The sequence below is a fragment of the Passer domesticus genome, chromosome 6 (assembly GCF_036417665.1).
Source record: "Passer domesticus isolate bPasDom1 chromosome 6, bPasDom1.hap1, whole genome shotgun sequence".
Classification (NCBI taxonomy): domain Eukaryota; kingdom Metazoa; phylum Chordata; class Aves; order Passeriformes; family Passeridae; genus Passer; species Passer domesticus.
The window spans coordinates 46611672-46632912 of record NC_087479.1 but is presented as its reverse complement, the minus strand read 5'-3'; the positions used below and the strand labels follow the sequence as shown (position 1 = coordinate 46632912).

General features: G+C 39.2%; 1 protein-coding gene across 6 annotated transcripts in view; it reads left to right on the top strand.

Moving 5' to 3' along the window:
* The window catches only part of MOB2 (MOB kinase activator 2), a 108788-nt gene that overhangs the window by 27143 nt on the left and 60404 nt on the right, over positions 1-21241 (top strand). Inside the window, exon 1 of one of the 6 annotated variants that reach the window (XM_064425207.1) lies at positions 7555-7823. The exons of 4 other annotated variants lie outside the window; for them this stretch is intronic. In XM_064425207.1, coding sequence (XP_064281277.1) covers positions 7789-7823 — 35 coding nt within the window. In that variant the 5' untranslated portion in view covers positions 7555-7788. Of the gene's footprint in view, positions 1-7554; positions 7824-18892; positions 18913-21241 lie in introns of those variants that run through there. One more of the 6 variants, XM_064425210.1, reaches the window with a different exon arrangement.

The following is a 21241-nucleotide window of genomic DNA, read 5'->3' as shown; positions in this document are numbered from 1 at the left end:
AGGCCACCACTAACATTAAGGATCTGAAATACGCATTCATCTCTTCCTGACCAATAGATGAGTTGCCTTTCAGTTTTTTAATTTAAAGCCATGTTTCTGCTATCAAGTGAGAATGTCACCTGATGTGCGAGGTGTTTCTCATTAGGCAGTGAGATATCTGCAAGAGAACAAGACCTTTAAGACGGGGAAGCTCTGCCCTCGCTGCTGCTGCCCTGGGTTTAAGCAGCTGCCCTAAACTGACAGCTATGCAGAACTGTGCAGCTTCTTAAGCTTAGCAAGTTATAAATGGTTTCCTTATAACGACCTTGGGAGGAGAATATTGTGTGTCCCAGGCACACTTAGAAAAGATGGAGGGTGTTGTGCTTTGGGTCTCCAAGTAACACATTTCCAGAGGAACATTGTGCAGCCTCAAGCAAATTGAGAAGACACATGCTCATAAGAAGGATGCTGCTGCTTCTATTGCAAGTATAATTCTGGAAGTGTAATGATAATGAGAGGAAGTGGAGGACTTCCTGCATTAGTTTTTGTGGCTGTGTGAAGGGGCTGTCTGAATTGCAGCTGTGTTGCACAACAGATAAAAGTTATGTTAGGCTGGGCTAAGTCTCCTGAGATGTGCACTGATACACCTCCTCTTCGTGCTGCATGCACAGTGGTCAAATTCTTATTAACCTGGAAGTCAGAACAGCAGCAGTAATCACTGAGTATGCTGTTTGTCTCTGTATTTTACTTCAAATCAATTGCTTTCCCATGAAATGTGTTGGTGCTAGAATAGGTTCTTAAAATACAATTCACCCCTTTGGGAAAAATTTCCACAGTAAACTAATTACTGATCATGTAAGTAAAGGGTCTGTGCGAGCTGGGAGGGAAAAAACCGTAACGGCAGACCTTTAATATTGTGATATCCCTCTTACAGGTCTCTAAGCAAGAAAGGGAGACATTCTAAATGTGGAAATGATTCATTTTATTTGGAAAAAGCTTGGGATATAAATGGTGTGCTGGAGGGAAGATAGGAATTTAAGAAACTTTCTGAAACATCCAAACTACTTCTACCTAATTTCTAGATTTGATTCCTGCACTATGGATTTATAAAGCAAACTGATTAAATGCTACAGAATGTATTTTATTTATTGTCTTTTTGGTGATGACTATTACATGTTAATCATGCTTATCTGTTCAATATTTTGTTTTGTAATATCTTTACACTGGCTCTAGTGAGTGTTTTTTCTATTTATTCCATGTACATTGTTAGTTTCTTTTTCAACTTGCAAGTTTGCTTGTATGGTTTCATTTTTTGAGGCCTGGGACCTTGATGAACTTTACTGTGGGGTTGAAGGGTGATTTTGAGGTCAGTATGTGAGACATTTGTTTAAGGTGTTAGGAGAAGTGAGGTGTATTTCTCTTCTCCCTTTGTGGGGGTATGGTTTTGTGCTCTCTATGTAGCAGGAGAAGTGCTTTGGAAAGTGCACATTTTGGAAGGTGCTTTTTTTGTCTATGGATGAGAAGTATTACTGTGCTGGTCAGCTGGTCAGTGAGAGCTTTTCAGAAAGAGTAACATAACACATGTCAGATTTAATTAGCTCAACCTTGGTGGCTGATAGTGTTTTTCTGGATTGGTTTGGTTGGGGTTTTTTTGGTTTTGTTTTTTTTTAGTGGTCATAATGACCACTCAAATAACTTACAGAATCAAATATACTGTAGTCATGGGGGGTGGAAGGAACCATAGGTGAAAATAGCTTGGTGCATCTGGGAATTTTTTTTATCAGAGAAAATAATACTTTGGGAAAATCAACTTGATTTTCCTGTCATTGTGCTGTACTGCAGGTGTGTATATCCTGTATTAAACCAGGCAAACTAGAAATGTCCTGTTTCCCAGCAACCCAAAGGGTGTGTGTTTGCCTTTGATAACTGCAGTATGTTTAAAGTCACATATTTGAAGATAACTGAGGAGTCCTCTACTTTCAATGCAGAATAAGATGGATTAGGTCATTTCTGTTAAGGATATAATGCTGACATTGCCAGTTAGCTAGACACAAAAGATTTTATGATGAGATACTGATCTTGTGGTGTAAGTTACTGTAGAAAAAACAGAGAACTCTGTAAAGAGGACACTGAAGACAAGGGTGGCAGTCACACTATAAAAGCTGGTCCATTATGTAACATTAAGATGAAAAGCAGCAGAGAAAAGCTGAATTTCCAGAGTCCAGCTGCTTCCCTATGTGCAATGCTGTAGATAATGCAGGAAATAAATAAATATAAATGTACATTCAGAAGAATACCTAAAATTTCCAAGTGAATAAAAAGCCTGAATAATACATTTTTCATATCATTGCAGGCCACATGTTTACCTTTTTGTGTGTGTTGACGTCTTTCTGAACAGTTTGACTAGAGAGAACCAAAACATGGATTTCCTGTTCTTTAAGAGGAAACTGAGTGTGCTGTCAGATCTTCTTCAGCTGCCTTCAGTTATTTTACCTATGTAGATGTGAAAGGACAAACCATGGACTAGCCTGCCTGTTCAACTGCCTGTGTTATAAATCTCCTCTAGCATTGGGCAAGGACAACATTCCAGAATATGTTAATCTTCTCAGGCTTCCTTAAAAAAAATCACTAAAGTGAGATAGAGGGGGCATGCTAATTAAGGAGAAAAATGTTTCCTTTCTGTACATTCTTATATCAATAATTTCAGAAATACTTTCCATTACTTTTATTATAATTTCTGGGTATTGCATGGATATTAGTTTCCAAGGAAATTAGTTTTCTGTCCAGATCCTTTTATTTAGGAAGTTTGCTCTGATTGGTTATTTTAAATTGTAGTGGTCAAATTTTGTCACAGTATTACAAATAAGAATTCATATTTTTTAACTGCTTAATCACCTCCTTTGCTGGAATTTCCTCCTTTATTACAGTTGAGCTGTGGATACCATAAGCATAACCGCACTTTGCATGAAATCTCAGTCAGGACAGCGGCAACAGAATTATTTAATGTCTTTGGCTATTAAATAGATTAAAATAATGCAACACATAGGAAGACTTGTCAATGATGCTCATGTAATCTGTCACTGCAGTCCATGCTTTTGACTTCCCTTTTAAATGTGCAGAAGAGGCCTACATGGATTAAAGGTCACGGTATGTGTGTTGCTGTCAGAGTGCATTATTATGGCAAATTGATGCATTTTGTTCCATGTCCCCAGTCTCTGTGGGTTGTAATTTCTGTGAAAGGTGGAGATGAATAAACTTGTCTCATTTTATTATTGTAAGATGAAACAGGCATGAATTTCTCATGGTTCTGAGCTTTCTGCACAGTTCTTGTACTTTGCCTGGAACAGTCTTCCTGTAATTATACCTTTTGCATGTAGTTCTCAGTATAGCTGGGCAGCCTGAGTCCAGCCTTACCTTTATGAAGTTTTGCTGTTTTAATTATTAATGATGGAGAAGGTGTGTTTCCATGGGCAGACAGGTCTCTCCTGTGGTTTATTTAAGGGATCTTTGGAATTTAATGAATTTTTAGTCTGTAGGCTGATAAATCTAATTGAAGTTGTGGATTAAAAAAAAAAAGTCAGTTCCTGCAGGCCCTTTGATGTTAGGGATGCTCTTTGTATGCTTGCAGACTAAGTGGTTCAGCAGGCACAGTAACCCCACCAAACAACTGAGCCTATGGCAGCTGAGTAAGGGGGTGATAATGTATGGTGAGGCTGCCAAGCAGGCAGATAGAGTGCTGTAGTGACAAAGCAAGTGGCAGCACTTGGGGCTTTCCAAGAGATAATCTAGCTGTAATGCTCTTGATTTCTAAGGAAGAAATTGCTAGAAACACGGTACAGTTTTATCTCAACAAGACTGACTTGGACTAGGCTAGATGTGTTATTGCTTCTGTTGTTACAGGAACAATTTGGTTGCATCTCTTTTTTAAGGTGTATATATCATCTTCCTTCAAAAAACCCAAACCTGTGACCAATTTACAAAAGGCACTTCTTTTCTCAGTTTCAGTGTGTTCCTTCAGTCAGCTGGTAATGAGGTTACATAAGTTAAACTGGGTCTGTCTCCTCTTGGATGCAGTGATTAGTGCTCTGAGTAAACTAATCCAAACCACTGCACCCAATGTGTGCACGCAAGTGTAGCTGAAGCAAGGTACGGGGGCAAAAGGAGATTATTGGGTAAAAAAACTGTAAAAAAAGAAATTCAACATTAATTTCCTTTTCAAGAGGCTCATATGGGGTTCAGAGTGAGGACACTGGCTTTGAAACTTCTATGTATTGTGTCAGTTTTAGACATTTTTAGCTCTAATTTCATGACGACTAATAATCAAAGCTAAATTTAAACAAGGAGCTCTCGCATGTCAGTGATGACAGGTACTACTGGTACATTTGCTGTGGAATATAATTTTAAAAAGTCTTTGTCATTGTTAATACACAAGTGGGCTTTCAGCCTCCCATCCATACATAGTGTTTTATTATCAGTGATTTTGGTCCTGTTCCATGAACTATACAAAATTTAAATACACTTCTGCATTTTGGAAGAAAAACTGTATAAGTGAGGGTTTTTTTTTCTTTTTTTAAAATAAAGACCTGATAGTTTCATCCAAAACATTGCAGTGGGCAAAGGTGAATTATGTTATTTCTGGTTATGTGCTGGGATCTATTTAATCTCTTCTGTTGGTTTTAAAATCTGTTAATAAACTTAATATTTTGTTCTGCTGAATCTGGGCTCTTTTTTGGTAACAGCCATCAACGTGAAAATTATAAGGACTTCATGGAGGCTGCAAGCATTTCTCTTGCCATAAAAGGCTGAGATTTTTTTTTAAGAAAAGGGGCCAACCAGGATGTGAACTGAACAACCAAGGATGTCCTCCACAGAAGCGCTGTGTGAAGTGAAAGGTCATTCGGAGCTGGAGTTTGTATAGCTCAGAGAACAGGAAGAATAAAACACGGAGTGTAATTTAAAACAAGCACCTCTTTTAACACACCGATTCCAAGGGTACCGTGCAGCAGCACGTCAGACCCTCCCCTCCTGGGCTGCTGAGTAATCACTGGTTACCTTGTTCCATCGTTGCTGAGGGATGGAAGCGAGCGCAGCCCGTGGGCTGCGGCGGCAGCGCGGTGCTCGCCCCCCGAGCCGGGCACCGGCGGGCAGCGGGCTCCCCCTGCAGCCCCGGCAGCCGCCCCGGCTCCGCTGCCTCCGCTCGGAGAGCCGCGCTTCCCTTCTCGCTGTGCTCAGGGACCTGCAGTCCCAACTTCCCGCTCCTTTGTGTTCCAAGTGTTGTTAAAAGCGCTGCACATTTTGCTACAGTATTTCAGTCCTTAAGGTATTGAGATTTTTCAGATTGTTCTGAATGTTTAAATCGCAAAGTGGAGCAACTGATCAAAAATAGAAACACTGCCAAGTTCGTATGAGAGAAAGGAATGTGATTATTGTTCGTACCTATTTACTGGTTACGGTAATTTTACTAATTCCAAGTATGAAGTGGATATGGATATATGTTCTTTAAGTATTTTGGATTTACTACACAAAAGAATGTCTGATGACAGTATTGTATGACTGCTGTCATACAATAGTATGTACATATTGTCATATGTAGTGCATATGACAAAGGAAAAAATTAATTTTTTTTATAGAGCTCTTTTTGAATGCCTCACTTTCTGTTATTTTTAATGTTTTTATCTGTTTGTGCTTACATTGCTGAAGACCTGAGCTGTGTCTGCAGTGCTTTAGTGCAGCAGCTCTGATTTCTGAGCCTGTGTGTGCTGGTATCACAGTATGTAAACTTAGAAACCTCTGGGACATCTTTGTAGCCCTCGTGGGGAAGAAGCAACAGGAAAAAATTCACAATAAAACAGAACCCTGGATATTGTAAAGGCTTGCAGGAAGAAGGAAAAACAAGATACATAGATGATGCAGGAAAAATCGACTAAAAGTTGCTACAGTTTTTCTCTGCAGGCTCTTTCAGCAGAGGGCAGTACCAGCTCTGTGCTTTAATGTCCCCAGACTGCACAATCACAAGCAGCAGGATGTGGATGCACCAAGCTGGTCTCAGCACAAGCTTTCAGCTGAGTGAGTTTGTAATAGGTGGCTGGAGGGGGACTGTGAATAGATTTTGGAACACCTGTGTAAAATTACAGTAAATGCAGTATTGCAAGGTAAGTTCAGTTAGTACCCATTCCTGCTGGCAGGGTTGGTGCATTCTTTGGTTGTCAGTTCCTTATCCAGGTGAGCCTATCTGTGATTCCCTGTTTTCCTACAGAGAGTAAGTCCAGTGCACAGGAACCATCAAACAAGGTGATAGCAAGATGTGTTCTGGACTATTGCTGGTGCTATCAGCTGGTTCAGTGCAGGATGACTATTGCATTGCCACAAAATAAAACCAGCTTTTCACAGAATCATTCCATCTGGAAAAGAATATTTCAATATTTTTAGATATTGAGTCCATCCTTAGACCAAACTCCACCATACCAATTAAACCACAGCACTGAGTGCCGTGTCCAGTCATTCCTTGAACAGCTCTGGGGATGTGGTGATTCCACTACTTGCCTGAGCAGCCCATTTCAATGCTCAGCCACCCTTTCAGTGAAGGATTTCTTCCTGATGTGCAACCTGAACCTCTCCTGGCACAGCTTGAGGCTGTTTGCACTTGCCCCATCACTTGTTTCCTGGGAAAAGAGACCAGCCTCCCACCGGGTTACAACCTCTCTTCAGGTCCTTGTCGAGAGCCGTAAGGACACCCCTGAGCCTCCTTTTCTGCAGGCTAAACCACCCCAGCTCCCTGCACTGCTCTTCATCACATTTGTGCTCCAGACCCTTCCCCAGCTCTGTTGCCTTCTCTGAATGTGCTCCAGCACCTCAGTGTCTTTTTTGCAGTGCAGCCCCAGAACTGGACACAGGACTCAAGTTACAGCTGTTTATTTTTGTTTTATTGGTAGTCCCCCGCTGCTTGTTTTTCTGCTGGTGCAGAACCCATTTAAGAGGTTATCTTACTGTGGGATTGATGAAAAATGCCAATGTCAAGCACATCACAATAATTGTAAGCTTGGTTTGAAGTCCTTTTCCCCCTGAAGCCTACTGGAATATTCTAGGCATCTTCCACAAGGTGGAGCTTTAAACCTCTCTGACTGGGAAATTTTCCCACTTGTCTAATAAGCAGAATGATGAATGGAGTTTATGAAATCTTACAAAATAGGTATAAACCAACTGTTTCAACACTTTTCAAGAAAGAGAGTAAGGTTTAGGAAAAGCAAGAAACACAACAGACGTTTTGGACCGTAATATGTCTGAGTCACTGGAATTAATGTTGTGAAAGAGAAAAGGAAGGATTGGAAAAAATAATTCTCATTACTTATTTATTGTTTTGGTATTACTGTTTCTTTGCTTCCAGACTGACTTGAAAGGTAGGCAGAACTAGATAGAGAAAAGCATTATCAAAACAGTTGCTAACTTTTCATTTGTTGGGAGGAGGCTTTTTATGATTTTAAACAGTCCTACCCTAAAAGAAGAGGAGGAAACTATAGATAAGCTATTCTGATAGATTAAAGAAAGGCAGAAAGCCTCTTCCTTCTTTTGTACAGCTGTCTTTTCAAGAATGAGCTATGTATGCCTGTTCTCTAGAAGAGCACCTTTTTCTGGTTTTCACTCTGCCTGCCAGAAGTTGCATCTTGCTGAATTCTGGAAAAGTGCTGCTGGTATTTCAGGCTGTGTTTCAGTAATCAGTTATCTAGCTTTCCCATGTTTCTTTGAGTATCTGAACTGTGTTTTACTCTATTGCCATCTTGTTGGAAATCCCCTGCTGCTGATTTTGTTGGAATGGAATTCATCATCTGCTCGCTGCGCTGCTGCTGGTAAGGCAATTTTATACATTAACTAGCACAGACATGTGTGGACATGAGCTGGTACTGTGCATGCAGAAGCTGGGAAGGAGTTTAGCTGAAGAAGGGAAAGGAGGACTGGATGGAGGGGGTAGCAGCAGAGAGGGAGAAAATCAAAATCCCAAGTGTCTTTCCTGTTGGGCTTTTCTACTTCAAGCTAGCCTTTCCTGATGATAACAGATGTTAGTAATCTATTTTTGCCTTGTCTCGTTGCATGAAACAAAACTTGAGGATAGGAGAAGTTTACTGAACTCTCATTACAAGTGCTGTTTCCCTCTTACCTTTCTTAGTAAAATGCTATGTTTAGACCAAGAGACTTATCCAGTACTTTCTGCAGAATCTATCTTGTCACTCTGTGTTTGAGTAGCAGCTGAAGTCGTGAAATATTTTTTTTTTCAATTTAAATCATGTTGTTTATTTCATGCTTTGCAGGTCATGTCTGCAAAGAAATTGAGAGAAAATGAGAAATTGACTATGGTTTTTTAATCTGTGTTTCAGGAGTCTCCCTAGGTTAGGGAGTAGGACTGGTAAGAGCTTTGTGCAGAGACAGCATATCAGGAATCCACTTTCTCTCTTTCTCTAACTGCCCCATCTGATGATTCTCTCCAGTTTTAGGCACAGAAAAATAGCATGTGGCAAATGCACTAAAAGGCAAGTGTGCTTTATGCCAAATGAGTTAAGAGCCTCTCTGGACAGACTGAGTGCACCTGATCTCTAGACTTCATGTAGACTGGTGGCAGAGCCAGTCTGTAATGCTTCTGCATCTTGCTGGATCTGTGGCAGAGCCAAATTTTTAAGCTTCAGTTTTCCTCATATGCTCAGATATTGAAAACAGTCTAAAATTTTATTTTCTCTGGGTTCTACTTCCCCCCCCTCCCCCCCCAGGTATCCTTTTAATTTATTCAAGTATTGGTTTGACACCTGCTGAGTAGATATAGCTGTTGGTAGGGAAAACGTGGGGACTGTTTTGGCAGTTGGCAGAGCCCTTCTCTGTAATATAATCTTAGGTTAAATTTCGGAGGCCCAGTCTCAGACATTTGGCTTGCAGAAAAATTAAGTAATATGAGTTGGGTGGTGGAGTGAGCTTGAAATCATGGAGGTTTTTTGTCCCCCAGATGTTACTTGACATGTTGTATGGGCAGGAATTCTTGCTGTTCTCTCCTGCTACTTCTGCCAGCATAGTTTGTCTGATTTCCAAGGATTTTAAGTACTCCACCAATTCTCTTTATCACCAATAGCAGAAAATACCTTTCTTTTCTGAAAACCATAGCAGTATCAATCACTTAAAAATACTGTAGATGCAAGCTTTTGCATAATCCATAGTTTTGTAACAATGAGTGATCCCACAGCAGTCAGTTATAAATGCCAGTGGCTGTCTCTGGAGTTGGATAGAGGATTACTCATTTCCTGTTTGAAGAAATGGTGATTTTGTCAGGGAGTGCCAGGGCAAATTGAGTTGATAAAGCCAAGGATACTGAGGGTATATCTACTAGGGGTAAATACTTAATTTTTTCTATATTACACCGGCCAATGCTCTGTTAACAAAACCACCCCAAGTTGACAGTTCAGAGGCATTCCTGTGTTTGTAGCAGGATACAGTTGTCTCAGAGCAAAGATTTTCTTAGCACTTATTAGCCAAAAGATCACAGTTGCTTTATTTCAAGAAACTTTGATATGAAGATATTGAAATAGCAACCTAAGGCAGAGAATACATGTGGAAAAGGGTCTAAGTGTAGCCTAACCCTTGGAGAATGGCATAGACAGTTGGTGGCTATTTAGCTGGATTCCCTTATGGTCCATTTTCAGTGTAAGTCTTATTTTCAGTATAGAATGTGAAAGAAATGCTGTGTAGCCATTTATTTAGCTTATAATCAGTATGAGAAATCCCTCTGCAGCTTACAAAGAGAGAAGGGTGATAGTGGAAAATATCATTACTGGGAAGATAGATGCTCTAATAGAATTGCCTGTGGCTTCAGCATCTCCTTTTTTCAAGTTTACTAGTCCATGGGGTTTGTGTCTCATCTTCTGTATGATTATCTTGCATTATTTTCATGACACAGGTAGGCCTAGATGCTCATAAAACTTAGAGATCAGCAATATGAACTTTAGCCCTTTGTTCCTGCTCTTCTTGCAGTCAGTCTATTGGATTTTTTCTGCTGAGTTCCATGATCCTGAGATACAAGGAGAATGGTCATTGCAAGTTAAATGCTAGACTGATCTTAACTTGAAAAACAGAATTGAAAACAGGGATGTGGAAGTAATGCTCAACTTCCAAGGCAGCAACTTCTTATTTCCTAATATCTTGCCAAAAATAGTCAGTGCAAAAAATTACTTGTCCATTTACTTGCCCCTAGGGCTGTTAGCTTAGCTGTAGCTGCTGGACCAGGCATGTGAACTTCTCATCCTGCTTTAAAAGCCACAACATGTAGAATTTAACAGCTAAAGCAGTTGCCATCTCCATTAATCACAGCATGTTCGTTTGTATTTGTTCATTTGCTCTGTGGGTGTATCCTGGTGGATTGTCTGTCCAGGTGTCCAGTCAGTCACTGGCTTCTCTGCTTTTATTTAGCTCCCTTGGCCTTCTCTGGGTATTTAAATTCTGTATGGTTTTTTCTAGGTTTTCTTTAAAGCATTACTAGTTGTACAAGTTTGAGAAGGTTTTTAGTTCGTTTTATTTTTTTCATTCCACACTCCCATAAAATTTTCTAGACACATGCTGGCTAGAGAGTCAACTAGGGAAAGGTTGGTATGAAAGCTCATACCATGGTGTCATCAGATGACATGGCTTCAGGTCAGAGGCCAGAGTGACACCCTCACAAATCCAGCTTTTATCCCAGTGTCTGGTTTATGAACTGAAATAAAGAGACTTAAATAAAGAGAATCCATCTTCCCAGTGGCAAGGGGATGGGAGCTGCTTGGATGGCTCCAGGATCATTGGATCGTGATGGGAGTGGTTTGCTGTGTTCGTTTATGTTGCATTGACTCTACAGCTGATGGACTTAATTTTCTGTGATTTTAGTACCTGGTCCATTCCACCTGTGGTTTATGTCACTTATATTAAATAAGGTTTGTGGGTGGTTGGTAACTGATTTCAATTTTAAATATCATAATTTCTAGGTCAGATTTTAAGTTGATGTAATTAGGTGGTAGCCAACCATTGATTGTGGATGTATATATTGAATCAAATAATTTCTCATGAAGCTGCACCTTTTCTAATCTGTTGAGGAACTTTAAGAAGGGAAGAGATAAAACAGGAACTTAAAACCAGTTCATCAGCTACACCTATTACACAGCAGATGACTGTAAATCACACAGTGGATATTTCATAACAGCAGATAAATCTCAGTGAGACAATACTAAATGTTTTGGGAGGAGCTGTGGATATTATCATGCAGTTAGTATATTATCCTAACAAGCAAACAGATCACACCCCTTAAATGAAAGAGTTCTCTGAAAACAATTTGAACTATTTTACAATTACTTATAAATTTTTATGCATGTCTCTGAAAAAGATTGTTTTCTAATAATGTACAAATGCTAAGAAGAATAAAGACATAGTATATGTGATAAAAATCTACCCAGGGTAACTCATACAGCTTATTTGTAGGATTTTGTTTTCAAAGTGTCCTATAAAGGAATGGTGACTTTTCTTCAAGATAGTTTTTGTATGTTTTTTTTATTTTATGGTCAAAATGAGACTAAAACATCTCATAGGCAGTATTATGACATGCAAATGATGAAAGCAATAGAAGGACATAGTCAATTAGCTTCCAAAATCAGTGGTAGAGAACAAGACTTAAGACTGAAAAATGCTATTGCCAGTGTGATAGGGGCACTGCAGTGCCTCTAGACTGTTGCTTTTCCCCCACAAGTAAGATACATTTTTGTATTGACCTTCAAGAGACAAAGACATGTTTCACCACCACTTCACTGTTCTGTTCTTTTCCTTTTAGGTGCTGGATTTTTAAGGTCCTGTCTGAAATGGGGGAATTTTTTGTGCTGTGGCAGTTCATATGTAACTTCTCCTTTGCTACCCCTGTTGGGTTTAATTGAAGTTCTACAATTTGTTCTTTCTCTTGCAGTTCATTTCCTAAAGTAATCTTTCTAGCCAAGAGCTACATTAGAGCCTTTCTGACAGCTCCAGTCTTTCAATGAGGAACTGGCTTTGCTTACTGCATTTGATTTTAGAATAGTTTATGCCTAAATGTATTCTACTATGAAGCATCCAGCTTTATTTCAGATTTAAACCCTCTTGGCTCTTGGAAATAGTGTTTCATTATATATATATAATAAATCAAGTAATGTCATAGCCTTTGATATGAATAGTCAAAGCAGTCATGAATAGATCTTACTAAAAATTATGAAACTGTTGTTCAGTGAAGCTTCAGTTGGAAAGAAAAAAAGTATTAAAATTTTAGAAATTTATTTTGGTATAATTTTTAGTTTCTCAAGGGATGTCAGTCATTCTCTGAAGCTTGTACATGAATGTATAACGTTGGTGAGAGAGACACTCCGTTGTCTTTGTGATTACAGAATAATGTGGTTCTGTTGTCTCAGAGATAAGGGCTAGTGATCTGGGAGAGTCAGAGTTTGAAAATAGTTCATTGTAGGGTGATGATCTGTAATGAAAGTGAGTAATAAACTTGTGTTTCTGCAGATGACAGGGATCAACAGGACTCAGACCTATCATCTACCTTTTCCTTCTGCATCTGCTTGTCAAAGTAGCATCTGCTTTGTAGAAAAAACTGAGGCTCTGCTTGTCTGTTCAGACCCCTTTCCTTTGCCCTTTTATTGGCTTTCTGCAGCTTTGTGGGGAGTAGATTGTGTAAAGTATGCCCCTGGAAAGCAGAGGCCGTTAAAAGGTTTAAGACAAATTTGTTTGAAGACAAAGAGGGCATTGAGGAAAACTGTGGAGAGGGATTGAAGGGCTTTTGCAGCGCAACAGAGCCTTGTCTGTGCAAGACTCAGCCTGCCTCCGAGTTCCAGCAGGCTGCCGAGAAGCAGGCCAAGAAAAGACTCTCCAAGACCCTGTTCCCTTCATCTGCAGTCTGCCATCTGGACAGAGGATGGCTAGAGGGTTCCTGGAACGTATAGAAAGGAATCTTGAGGGCTGAAAATAAATGCCACTGGAGACAGGAAGTGTCTGAGACTAGGAGGGTTGGAGGAGGGGAGCTGCTCTGGGGTCACGGTGCTGGTAAGGATGAGGGGCAGATAAGGAGAGCTGCTGTGCTGCATTAGAAGGTGCACAGCCTTTCCTTCAAGCCCTGAACATCTCTCCATTTACTGCTTTTATACTTGAGGGCATCTGACTTGTTTGTTGCAGGGGTTCATCTGAGTGATTTGAATCTCTTTCCCTCGTACAAAGGGTCATTTCACTTAAATTTGTAGCCCTTGGCATAAGGGACTTTGAAATTGGACAGGTTTATAGAAAGATAAAGTGGTGCCAGCCACTCTGAAATTTGATCTTGATGTTGACATGAAGCTCTGTGTTGCTTCAGTGTGGTTTTTGGTGGGGTCTGTTGCAGTCAGGTTAGATGATATGAGCGAACGATGTTCCCCTGAATTATTTTTCTCATGTAGGAAAGTCAGTGGGCTACAATATTTTATTCCTTAAGTGTGCTTTAATAAGTATTATAATACTGGAGAATAATGCTACTCCTTTCTGAGATATAAGGGTGGCACAGCCTTTGTATTCTTCTCAGAATGGAAATGTCAGCTAAGCATATCACACATATTTTCTTCCTATAAAAACCGCTTAAACTTCCAGAGAAACCTTAGAGTGAGAATTCTTTGCATCACCTGCTTGGCAGTTTTTAAGGGGAACCAGCCAGGTAACTGTGAATGTTTTTTTGCTTTGTGTGCTGGCCTCTGAGTATTAAGTGGAAATGACGTAAGTTTTCATTTCTCAAAATATTTCAAAGAATGTGGTCGTGGAAGCAGCTCCTTCCTATTACTGAGCTTTTCAGTACACACAATAAACATCTCTTCATGAGATTTCAGGGCTATTATCCTCTAGAGGATGCTCTTAGGAGGCCCAGGCACTGATGCTAGAGAAAGTTACACTCTGTGCTTAACTGAGCAATTTTCCTTCACACAGTACTTCTGAAAAATGAAACTGAAAAATGAGCATATGCTCAAATATTTACTGTATATCCCATGTGAAGGTGGTGGTACATTTCTTATTACTGACTTCGGCAGTGGAGTGTGCATCAAGTGTCAGCACTCACTGACCCACTAGAACTGAGCTGTAACTGAAAGTCTTTTCTGGGTAAGAGAGGAGGTTTCCAGAGCAACTATTTAACAGCTACATGTGCTGGCTGCCTTCTTTATGAGATCACTGCAGGTAGTTTATTATTTGATTGAAAATTAATGGAGCAATTACAGCATGAGACCTAAGAGTAGAAGATGCAGATTTGGAATGAGGATCATGTCAATGCAGTAACTGTAATTTTCAGGTTCCTCACAGTACTTGTTCAGCAAATAAAAGCCTGTTAGACAAATCTGATTTTATTCTAGAAATTCTAATTTAAATGTTGATTAATACTTCCGCATTTGAAAACCAGATGAATATTATAAACTTATTGTAATGGAAAAAGTAGATCCTTCCACAGCAATATCTTTACTGCTAGAAGGTTTATCCTATTTTTGTTTCTCTCTAAATCACTTGATATATCATCCCTTAGAGTGCACCAGTAAGGACTGTAATTATTCCAGAGGCTCCACACATAGCCACCACTGGAATCTGTAATTAGGGGGAGTGCAAGCTTTCTGTGCTTAGGGTTATGTTCTTCTCCAGCTGGAGGATGCATTTCCAACTCCATAGCACAGAGTAGAGCTGCATAGTGTTGCAAAGTGAAATACCAATTTATAGGTTAAAATCCATCTTGTTCTTGATTAAAAAAAACCCACAAACCCATAGTGGATAGCATGATCTCTGTGCCAGCTCATTGCTTTTCATATGATTGTTTGGAGAAGGAAAAAAAATCCTGAATTCTTAAATGTCTCAGTATTGAATAGGGGTAAACTGGATTCTTTGCTGAGAGCTGTGTGGCATGTTCTTTTCATTTGCAAACTTATTCCCAAATGTCATTAGTCCTTCCTTAGAGCAGCATCTTGCCAGAAAAGGAATTTCAGTAGATTGTCCGCGTTTACATGAGTCGTTACTGATTCTTTGCTGAAAGATTATGTTAAGCATATCTCATCTTGTTGTAAATCCTGTTATTTTTTAGGTTGCTGGTGGACACTTCTGCAGCAATTTTAGAAATGCTATAACCTTTCTTGGGTTTTGGTATACGTGTAATTGTAGCATAGTGCAGTACAACAATCTGGATAGAGCAGGTCTTTGGGTATGAAGAAAGAACACATTAGTGATTTAGTGTAGTTTTGAGTCAGGCAAAAAAAAAGTCAACAAAAAAATCCTGTCTTCTCAAGAAGCTGGTTGAATTCATGGCAGTCTTTTTAAACCTTCGTTTCACAAGGAAAAATAAAGATAAGACCTTTTAAATTGACACTGTCTGTAGAGAAGGACAAAACACAACATAAAGATTGACGCATAATTGTTTCTAATATGCTTAGTCAAAACTTAGTGTAGTCACTTTTCCTCTTCAAGTCCTTGCTGTTCTGCTTTTGTGGGGTTTGTCAAATTTGTCATAGGAGTTTTTGGGGAGCACAATGATGGAATTAAAAAAAAAAATCCTGAAGGTAAAAGGTGGAATTATATATAAAACTATTCATGCAAGCACACAATCCACGTGCTTTCTGTATACGACATTATTACTTTCTGTCTGATCTGTATTATGAATTGTCTCCATGTTGTCATGGAGTCTCTGCAATAGCAGAGTTGCTGGTCCCACAGAAGGGAGCTAACTGGGGTTTCTGTGATTGCACCAAAATATGTGAACTGGGAGTGGAAAGGAATGAAAAGATGGCCTTGACAGCAAGCCTGATTATAATGTGTGCAAGTGGAAAAACCTTGTAGCATGTGGACTTGAAATTATTTTGGTCAGTAAGTTAATAAAAATGGTGACCTGTGCTAGCAAATAAGTGTTGCAGTGCTGTTTCCTAAGCCAGGTCATGAGTCCAAAATATCAACTGCTCATTAGGAGATGGGGGAACTAGAAGGGCAAAAAGAATAAAAGGGTGAGACAAGAATTCCGGATTGAGTGTGTTTTGCAGGTACCCTCATAATAATTGATTTGGCACTTTTATCTTCAGAGGTAGGGATAAGGCATCTCTTGTGATGATCCGAATTATTTGATCTGTATATTATTACAGAACTGCAGTGTATGAAGAAAACTAAATGCTGTTAATAAAAAAACCAAAATGAAATAAAATGCAACCTGCAACAAAGCTTTGTAAGAACTGTTATGTCTGTTATAGGACCAAAACTGGTAATGCTTCATAGAAAACTGAAAAGCCTCGGGATTTTTACCACTTATGAACAATAAAACTTCACTTAAACTTCAAATGGGTGCATTTTTAAAGGTTAACAGCAGTAGTATTATAATATCCCTTTCTAACTTTCACTGCTTCAAGCTGAGTTTATCTTATTTTTTATCAGTGTAGCGAGGCTTTTTTGTTTCTAAAACAAGCAGATAATCCATTATTGTTCTATCATGTGGAGAGTATGGCGATATGTATCAATGGACTATAACTTTTCATTGAATTAGCTGTCAGAAGGAAAAAATAGGAGTATTTTTCTGAATCATGATCTAGCCCACATTTTTAAGTAAGAAAGGGGGGTTTTATGCAAGTTGATTTGTAATGATGATGTGTGGAGTTGAAGCACAATGATGATTTTTCTTAATATTTGGAGTATCTGGAGAAAAGAGATGAGGGTTGTAGTGAAAGGCAGGTCAAAGCTGGAGAAGCCATGCAACATTAAATTTGCTTTGTACTATTTCTTTATAGGCCCTTTCAATTGTAACATGGGCACGTGAAAACCTGAAGGATCTTGTGCTGGTGTTTGATGTGAAAAAGGGTTTAGTATAAAGGTTTAACACAATCATGGAGTGACTATGGCTGCAAATTATAGATAAGGAGAAAGCTGGATAGGTAGGGGAAGAAATGCCAGCTCTGCTGGAGGCAGAAAGAATTCCAGTTATTAGAGGTTTCCTTCTCTCCTCACCTGGAGCTGAACCCAGCAGACTTTGCCTGGCTGCTTGTCTGGGCTAGCAGAGCAAATGCCATGGTGAAGATGCCTGTGTGTCCTGCACTGAAACTGCCTGTAAAATCTGGGTGTGCAGCAGGCATGCAGCCTTGGGCTGCTGCGTTTGGAAACTCAGCTTGGTTGACATTGCATGCCCAAACTCACCTTAATGTACATCTTTATCTGAAATCCAGGGGACAGAAAAAATACCTTTTTAAAAAAAAATTTGCTTCTAGACATGATTGTTATAGGTGCTGATTAATCTTTGTTTTTACTTTTATTAAATTATGTCACTGTGGACATACAGCCAGGCATTTTTTGCTAATTGGTCCTTTGGTTTTTTTGTTTTGTTAAAGTAAAGAAAGGAGATTTACTCAGTGTAAGCGGATGTTAACATTTCCTGGTAGATAGGCTTGCTCTGTGTCTAAGCATCTGACAGAAGATGGTGTCAGCAGGAGGAGGGCACAGTGTGAAAATGGCCCATTATGAGCTACTCAAGCTACTGGAGTTTAAACTCTTTACTCATCAACTCACTGTACTATTTGACCCTAAGCAATTTAATCCGTTTTTGTCCCATTCCGCTGTCTAAAGCTGGAGAATGCTCCACATTGCAGAGATGTAAATAGCCTGGCTAATGATGTGGTAATTGACCTTTGAAAATTGCATGCTAATTAGCGTAGTAGTTGCTTGTCCTGTTCACAGCACTGCAGGCAAGACCGCTTTGATTACTGTAGCTTAGTGACTTTAAGCAAAATTACATGAACTCGCACTAAAAATCCAAGCAAAATAAGGAAGTAAATAACAGCAACAATAATAAGACATGAGATAAATCGTAGGTATTACAAAATAGCATGTAAGGAGAATCACCCTTCTCAATCTGCTGTACAGGCTCCCTTTTGCCCATCTGATGGGAATAAAAAATTCGAGTGAGTTTAATGGTTGACTTGGACATTAATTCTCCTGGATCATGAATGCAAACTAGCAACTTTGTGATTGTGACCCCAAACAGCAAGCTTTAAACACTCAAGATTTATCTAAAATCCCCAGTGTGTGAGTTGAAATTCTGTAGTAAGAATTCTATTTTATTAGTATAGAAGGAATGGCTCAAGCAGGTACCCAACCTCCTCTTGAAAATAAAGTCCCAGCCTCCGTGACTGTCATGTCTGTGCTTCACCCACTGCAGTTAATGAAGCTGTGTTCTGGTGGAAATGGATGAGTAGATACAACTAGAAATGTTAAAGCAGATGACTCTAAGAATTCCTTTTAAATCTTGGAAGAAGTAAAAATGGAATCCATACAGAAGGGAAGTGTAACAAGAATGCAGTCTTAATTAAGATACGTAGGTGGAAGAGATTTTTTGTGGGGAAAGAGTGGGCTATGAGATGTGTATCCTTAGTCATGCTTGAAGGAAAAAAAGGAATTTCTTCATTATATTTGCATGTGGGCCTAAACTGATGATGGTTAAAATCTTCCAGGAACCTTTCATATGAAAGGATGTTAAAAACTGAAATGCTTTCAGGCAACTCTAACCTGTCATATGAAGTTTTTTTACTTCATTAATTTGGCATTTCGTTTTTAAAATGTAAACGGAGTCGTTCCTTGGTTTTCAGCCAAAACTGCTTCTCATCTAACTTGGCTCTTCAAGATTCCTTACTTCCCTTAAGTTGTCCTTCATGTAGGTAAAATGGCACAGTAAAAGGGTAAGAATTCCACTGGCAGCTTAGAAATTCTGCTTTTAATGTTTAATTACTCCATCTTTTGCCAGGAGGAAGATAGGACTGTTTGCTTTGTTCTCCTTGATCATCTGTTGCTGCTGAAGAAGTATATTGCCATGTCTCTGAAGCATTTAAGACCAGCTTTCTAAGCTAAATGCTTTTATTATATAACACTGCATACTGGGAAGGCATACATTATGTAAGTGAGGAGTTGGGGTTGCCTTGCATTGTAGGTTTTCCCATTGTAAACTGAAGGGACTATGTGTCACTGGAAGTCTGTAAAAGCAGAAGCATGGCCAGGCAGCAGTTGTGCAAAATTTGGATGAAATTTAGTGGTGGGTGCACAATTTTTTAATGTATTTTTTTTCCACTTGAGAATAGTAGCATATAAAGTAAGAATCTTTGAGGCTTTGTCTACCATATTGCCTTGAGAGCTGAGTTCCATGCTCAGGAAAAATGTTTCAAGAAGGTGTGTGTGTGCCCAGAGATGGGAGAATGAAGGGCAGTCACTGGGAGCTCAAATGCAGCTTCTCTCATGCAAGAGGCATTTTGAAAGGCAGGAGGCCTAGGCACCGAGGCTTGAATAGAGAGCTGAAGATTCCTGAATTACATTATTCTTTCATTTGATGTTTGGCTTTGCATTAGTCACTTCATCCCACTAAATCCTAGACTCTGTATTTTGACTTCCCAAGTGTTTCCCAAAGTGTTGTTATTGCTGCTTTACACTTTGGGAACAGAGATACAAAGTGGAAGATGCCAGCTGGCAGATGTAGCAAATTTTTCATTCCTGGCTGTAAATTGTTTAAGTATCAGGGAGTATTTTATAGCCAGCAGCTCTCTGATCTTGACAGTCCAGTAGAGTTCTACTTTACATCCAGTGCTGTTCCTGAACAAACACCCTGAAAAGGCAGCGTGTGGATGGTGCCCTGTGTTGTCTTACCCTCAGCAATGGGGAAGACAGAAACAGCACTGACTTTCTGATTCTGTTTCCAAGTAGTTTCCTTTTATCTGCTTCACTTTATAGCCATTTCCTCCTGGGTTTTTCCACTGTAATGACTCTAACAATACCGACACAGGTTGCAGGGATTGAGGGCTTTTTTCCAGAGTGCTGTTAAAATTTCCAAAAGTGCTATGTAAATGTTAGTTAATATTCTGATGCTCTCAAATATGAGGTCCAGACTCTGACTGGGGTGAGGTATTCTTGCCTTTCTTTGAAGGATGGATGACTGGGCTTATGCCTGGGATTTGTCTACAAAGACTTTTTGTTGAACATTTAGGATCTAGCAAAACTCTGAATAATGGCAGCCAAAGTCAAATTTGGTAAGGGCTTTGTTAGGATCACCTAAAAAAGCCAGTGTTCAAATGATTTATGTTGCTGCCTTTGCCTGACACACAAAGGATTTTTCACTTAGCACTTCAGAGAAGCTGTTTCATTATGTCCATTAATTTGAAGTACAGAATAATCTGCAAAAATAATATTGTATTTATTTCTTTTGAGACAGTCAATTTGCTTTTCTCTAAAGGTAAAGCATAAAAGATATCTGAAAAATGACTCTACAAATGCAGGATGATATTTTTTTATGATCATAATTTATTCCTGATATACTCGAGTTTCCACTTTTGTCCTTTTTTCATACCAGTCAGCAACTGATAGATTAAAACTTCTGATTGTAGTTGTTTTCCTGTATGTGTTGGTTTTACACATTCTTGTTGCTAATCATTGGTGTCCCACCCCCAGTTCCCACATATAATTCCTTAGGTCAAAGCCCACCCTGTTCCATGGGTGCAGAAATGTTCCTTTGTTGAGATTTGTACTGCTTACTGAAGTGCAGAGAGCTCATCAGTGTGTCCCTTACCAAGGAAGCATGTTTGCTTACTTTTTGCACAGACCCTTCTGAATTAGGAACTGCAAAAGAGCAACTTACTGTCTGCCAGATTTGTCCTCATTTACACCTGAAAATGTTAAATTCCTTGAATAAATAATTTAATTTATAATATTTGGCAGTAAGCATCCCTATCAGCAGTCTGAATTTGGCATTGAAGTAAATTCCCTTTACCCTCAAGTGAGAGGGGCATTCCAGAGTCTCTTCAGTGTCTGCAGTAGCAAGGGTGGTAATGGAATAATTAATCTCTCAGGATACTGGGGAGGATGTGTGAGACCAAGCTCATGATCAAGTTTAAAAGGAGATTCATAGTGAGGGCCTGGTACTTTTAATTTGTTTCAATTTCAGAATATTACACTGACTGAGCACATATTGTATACCTGTTGTACTCACCTATATATGGCATGTGATCTGTTTTATAAAACTTATACATCTGTTATCCAGTTTTATTTTCCAATACCTCCTATATTTAATGATTTGTTCTGTATTTGACCAAAATTACAGCCTTTTTTTTAGTATTTAAAGAATTTTCCTTCCTTTACTTTCTTACAGGTTCTCTATAAAAAAACTTTTACTTTTTGGAAATGAGGTTTTTGTATTGGAACCTGTATACTGTTTCATTATAACAAAACCAGTCTAGCTTTA